At 30.4% G+C, this 6000-nt stretch overlaps 1 protein-coding gene across 1 annotated transcript; it reads left to right on the plus strand.

Annotated features, from left to right (window-relative positions):
- Positions 1–688: 688 nt before the first annotated feature.
- On the plus strand, positions 689–5300 carry LOC102616491 (cytokinin dehydrogenase 3-like). Its single transcript, XM_006475488.3, has 5 exons — positions 689–1315; positions 3462–3589; positions 3741–3992; positions 4491–4762; positions 4940–5300. Exons 1-5 carry the CDS (start codon positions 724–726, stop codon positions 5229–5231), a joined length of 1536 nt encoding a protein of 511 aa, XP_006475551.1. The 5' UTR covers positions 689–723; the 3' UTR covers positions 5232–5300.
- Positions 5301–6000: the final 700 nt, after the last annotated feature.

A 6000-nucleotide genomic window follows, 5' to 3' on the forward strand; every position in this document is an offset into this window, starting at 1 on the left:
ATGTCGAACTTTGTGCAATTGTTATGGCTTTGGAGGTAGCTTATCAGTAGGGATCAGGGCGGAACAAGCCAATCTTGGCCGGAAGGGCCAAAGGTTTTTTTTTCAAGCCTATAAAATAGGTATTTTATTAATATATGTTTATTTTAATATAAAATATTGAATATTAAATTACTTTTTTTTTACAGGGGCCATGGCCCATGGCAGTCCCTTAATAGATCCGCCCTTGGTAGGGATGGTCAGATATTTAGTTGGAATGTGAAACAAGTAGAAGGTAACGAAAAACTACATGGCTTTTATTGGCTTTGTTGTAAGCTACATTATATATAGCTTAGCAAGACCCTCTGTATTAATACTTTTTCTTTCTTCACAAAGCTTTGGCATTTATCCAAATAAAAGGTTGATTATATTTTAATAAAAACATACTTTAATGAGAATATAGACATTTTAAGTAATTCTTAAACATACGTCATGAATTAATTAAATAATTAACTCAAATCCTTATAACTAAAAAAATTATTTACCTTGCATAGTTGTTTTGTAAATTTTGTTTTGTTCGCTTTGATTGTTGGATAAGAAAGAGGAATTAAGCACGTGCTTTGACTAAATATCAATATTTGTCACGGAATTAAATCTCTATATAAACTTCCTTTCTTCTTCAAGGCACTCTCTCAACCAACAACACAACAAATACAACTTTCTTCATTCTTCATTTTCTCGAAGCAAATGGCTACAAGTTCTCCAATTACCATATATTTTATAGCACTATTCGTGGCAAGCTCTATAACATCTACCATGTTGGCTATTTCAGTGCCACCCGAGCTCACAGATAATTTGCACACAGACTCTGGTGCCATTAAATTAGCCTCTATCGATTACGGCCGCATTATTAAAGAAAAACCATTTGCAGTTCTTTATCCATCATCTTTAGATGACATCAGAACCCTAATAAATTTATCATACAGTTCTTCATTTCCATACACCATTGCAGCAAAAGGCCAGGCTCATTCCACGTGGGGCCAGGCTCAGGCCAACAAAGGCGTCGTAGTGCAGATGAGTTCTCTGAACAGCTTCAGAAACGGGACGGGAATCTTGATCTCCGGAGACCGTTCTTCAGGATTTTATGCTGACGTCGGCGGCGAGCAACTTTGGATTGATGTGCTGAACGCCACTCTTGCTCGGGGGCTTTCGCCGGTTTCTTGGACGGATTATTTGTATCTCACTATTGGTGGGACCCTCTCCAATGCTGGAATTAGCGGCCAAACGTATCGAAAAGGACCGCAGATAACAAACGTTCTTGAATTAGACGTTTTAACAGGTACCTGCTAGCTAGTGTCTTCTCCAGTTTTTTTTTTTTTTTTTGTCCTGGTCTCTCCAAATATTTCATATCTAGTAAAAAAAATTGATTTAATAGTAAATAAAACGAAAAAAGGCTTGATTATTAACATCCAAATTTAAAATTCAACATTGACCACTTATTTTATTAGGAGAGACTAGGAGAGAAAATCACACAATATGATGCGTTATATATTAAAACTTCTTTTTTTTTACCACTTTGATCCATGTAAGATATTTAAACAGTGAATAGAAAAAACATAACATAAATTGGACCTTTTAACAGATAAATTAATTAGTTTTAATTTGTAGAAGTGTTGAATAATCAATTTATATGACAAACTATTTTCTTTTAATGATTTTTATTAATTAAAAATCAATTAGGACTAACGTACTGATTTGTATTGAGGTGTTGTAATGTTTAAGCCACTGTTGCTGTAGAGAAAAATTGTAATTATAAAATAAAAATTTATATTGTGTAATAATATAATTTTTAAATAATAATTTTGATAAAATTAGTAAAAATATTAAAAATTGTAACTATAAAAATTACTATTGTGTAGTAACTATTACTTTTAAATAATAATTTTGACAAAATTATTACAAATATTATAGTTTTTTTAATATAAGCATAAGATCAAATCAATTTGCCTTTTAAGACACAACAACTAGTGTTTATCAAACACTTAAGTTTTATAACTTAAAATTTCCACCTATTCAACCTCGATACCAAAGGGAGTATAAAGTGATAAGAACAAATTCTAAAGGAGAGCAAAGTAGTCATTCTCCACTTAGTTAATTTTTGAATGCTTTAAATAATGTAAAATGTAGAAAGCTTGTTTTAATTTATTTTAAATCAACATAGAAATTTTGTTTAAAACTGAAACATATAATCTAGTTGGTAATCGTAACAGATCGACTGATTTTAATTAAAATGAAAAAGTCAATATGGTTGATTTGATTATGTTTTTCTTTCACTAGAAAATTTCAGGATGATCCAAATCTATCGACTTGAAGCTATATGAATTGAAAATTACCAACCACATTAGTTTCGTACAGTTTAGCACCTCTACTTAAATATAGGATGCACATCACTTTCAACATTTTCGTCAAAGCTGGAAATCATTTTGTTGAGCTTGATCCAAGCCATAGACTTTTCAGGGGCTTTATATTATAAGAGTAATCCTAAAGAGAGAGAAAGATGAGAGAAATATGAGAGAATTTGACTCTCTCTCTCTCTATCTATAATGTATCTAGTATATTATAAGGACACATCATAATATTTCATTAGAGATTTTACAATTGATAATTAATTGGATTTATGTTTTTGTTCAGCATTCCTTTTATAAAAAATTTATTATAATCTATCTGGCAGGAAATTAGGCTTACATCTTTTCCTTTTATGGAATTGAAATTAATGATTTACTGGTGCTAGGTACATTTAATTTGTATTCTAGAGCAAAAATAAAATGATTTATGAGTCACAATATAAATAACATGTAAATATACAGAGCACGTTAATTATGTCATCATATTTCATAGACTGTTTACTTTTTTTTTTTTTCAGTCGCATGATGGACCCTAGATTTTTTATGTGACCGACCCAAGATTTCTTGTATCACCATAATATATTTTAACAGTTGAACTTACAAGTGACCACAATATTCACACCAAATCATAATATTAGAGATTATTGAATGACACAATGATTATATTAAAAATTTGTTCTAGTATGAATGAAACCTAGCCGACATTCAATTTTTTCACAAGAAAAGAATTAAATCTTCTCCTTCAATCCTCATCATAATCTCTTCTGAAATTACTTAAAGTAATGTAAAAGAAATTAAAGAAAAAAGTGCCTCCAAGGATCTGACTGAGGAATTTTCAAACAGTTTTATTTGACACGCAACTCGAGTTGAAATCCTGAAAGAGTGGAAACTTAATATTTATTTATACTTTATCCACTCCTCTATATTTTAAGAAAAAAACAACTATACAAATAAAAATTAAATGAAAATGTTCTTGTATGAATGAGTTGTTTAATTATCTAATATTAATTAATTATTTTGCTATTGAGTCGAAATATTGTAACCAAAAAATGGTGTGGCGTGCGCCTTTCATTTTTACAGGAAAAGGAGAGTTTGTGACTTGCACCTCTCAGAAGGATACAGAGTTGTTTTACGCAGTCCTAGGAGGTTTAGGTCAATTTGGTATTATAACTAGAGCAAGAATCGTCCTCGAGCCGGCCAAAGAAAGGGTACTTAATTAGATTTCTTCAGAACTTAATTAAGCATGAATTTACACTTGCTTTTTCATGCTTAATTTATGCTTAAAAACGAATAATCAAATTGTACATGGATTGCCTTTGTATCCATTAATTCATTTTACTGTGGTTACTTTGCCTGCAGGTTAAGTGGTTACGTATACTTTACAGTGATTTCTCTTCTTTCAGCACTGACCAGGAAACTTTGATCTCAACTACTGGACCTAGCCACAAAGTGATGCCGGATTATTTGGAAGGTCAACTTTTAATGAGCCAAAGTCCTCTAGATTTTTATCCACAGTCACAACATCAAAAGATAACTTCCCTCATAAACCAATATGGCATCGTTTACCTTATTGAGGTAGCCACGTATTACGACAACAAAAATGAGGATAAGGTAAGCCATCAATCATCTTATATACCGCAATAATACACACACACATTCTCAAGTATGGCGTCTTCATTTTTCATTCAATGTAAATATATGGTTAAGCCATGCAATATAATAGAGTTATTTTTTATTGCATTATAAAGTCATGCAGTTTAATAGCATTAAAATTTGACTCTATTAAACCATATGACTTAAAAGTGTGTCTACATGAAAAAAAAAGGCACTTTATATATATATATATATGTAATAATATGTACATAGAAATAAAGTGTGGAAACCCTCACCAAAACATTAATGACTCATTTGAATCTGTCTATTTTATTTTTATTTTTCATCTTTTAACTGTTGAATCCCTTATTATATATATATATATGTATGTATGTATGTATGTATGTATGTATGTATGTATATGTATATATATATATATGTATGTATGTATGTGTGTTTGTATGTATATATAATGATATTCATTAAAATATTAATGTTTCATATATTTGTTGACAGAGAGTGAAACAAATGCTGAAAAGCTTAAAGGGTTTTGTTCATGGATTTGTTTTCGAGAAGGATGTAACATACCTAGAGTTTTTAAATAGAGTTCATGATGAAGAGATAGTCCTTCGGAAGAAAGGACTGTGGGATATCCCTCATCCATGGCTAAATATCTTTATACCAAGATCTCGAATCACAGATTTCGACAATGGTGCCTTCAGGAACATTCTTCTTAAGCGAAACTTTACCTCGTCAACTGTTCTTGTTTACCCTCTGCTCCGAAGCAAGTAAGACTGAAAGAAATATAATAATCAATAAAAATACTATTTGAGCAAAAGGGTGATAAAATCACCGTCATTTTGCTTGACAATAGTCAAAACGACATGTTTTGACTATGGTTTTGTCAGCTTTTGGCCTAAATAGCAATGCTCAAATATTAATAATATTGTTTTAATTCCTTGCAGATGGGATGAAAGAATGTCAGCAGTTATACCAGATGAAGAAGATGTTTTCTACGTTGTGGGGTTTTTGGATGCAAGTGCTGATGACTGGGAGACCTTTGATAACAGAAACAAAGATATATTGCAGTTTTGTGTTAATGGTGGCATTAAATTTAAGCAGTATCTTGGCCATCATGCAACTAAAGAAGAATGGATTAACCATTTTGGCTCAAAATGGAACACTTTTCAACAGAGCAAAGCTCGCTTTGACCCCAAAATGATATTATCACCTGGGCAGAGAATTTTCAACAACTGACAGCTTCTGTAATAACATATCTGTTGAACGTTTTACTGCATGTGTTAATAAAACTCTCCAATAAAGTTCTCTTGAGTCTCACATTATTACAAACACTTGATTTAACTTGTTACAATTTTATATATTCTCTTTAATTTTTTGTTTGAAAGCCAACTCAACATAGAATTTGTTTAAACATTTTTTTTTCTTAAAATATTCATTAGTTATATTCACCGAATTTAATTATTCATGTAATGGAATTAAGTTTTTATGTTTATGGTTGCAAGTTAAAATGAAAAAAAAAAAAAAAAACTTTGCTCTTTTTTTTTTTTTTTTTGGGAGAAGCTTTGTTTGTTGTTATAAGAGATTTGAGATTTGAACCCTCTAATGATGGGTATTGTGTTCACTAATATCAGAAATTTTCATCTAGTAAACTCATATATTTTCATGTTATATTTTTATCAAAAAACTCAAAATTAAACCTAATTAATTGGTCATTGTATAGTAGTAATAATTAATTTGCCACATGGATTCATTTAAAACTGAGCAACGATACATTGGAACAAAACGGTGATAAAATCACCATAAAAATGGCAGCGTTTTGCCTTTGTTTTTTTTTTTTTTTTTTGGTCAGTAAGAATATAATAATGATGCTAGATTATTGTATTTACCCTGTTTTCTGCACATATTATTTTTAAACCGATGACAGAACTATAAACTCTTGTACAAACAAATATAGTATACATTCATTTATTCGATGAAAATATAAATTAATAAAAATAATTGTAGA

This window comes from Citrus sinensis, chromosome 1 (genome assembly GCF_022201045.2).
Source record: "Citrus sinensis cultivar Valencia sweet orange chromosome 1, DVS_A1.0, whole genome shotgun sequence".
Lineage (NCBI taxonomy): Eukaryota > Viridiplantae > Streptophyta > Magnoliopsida > Sapindales > Rutaceae > Citrus > Citrus sinensis.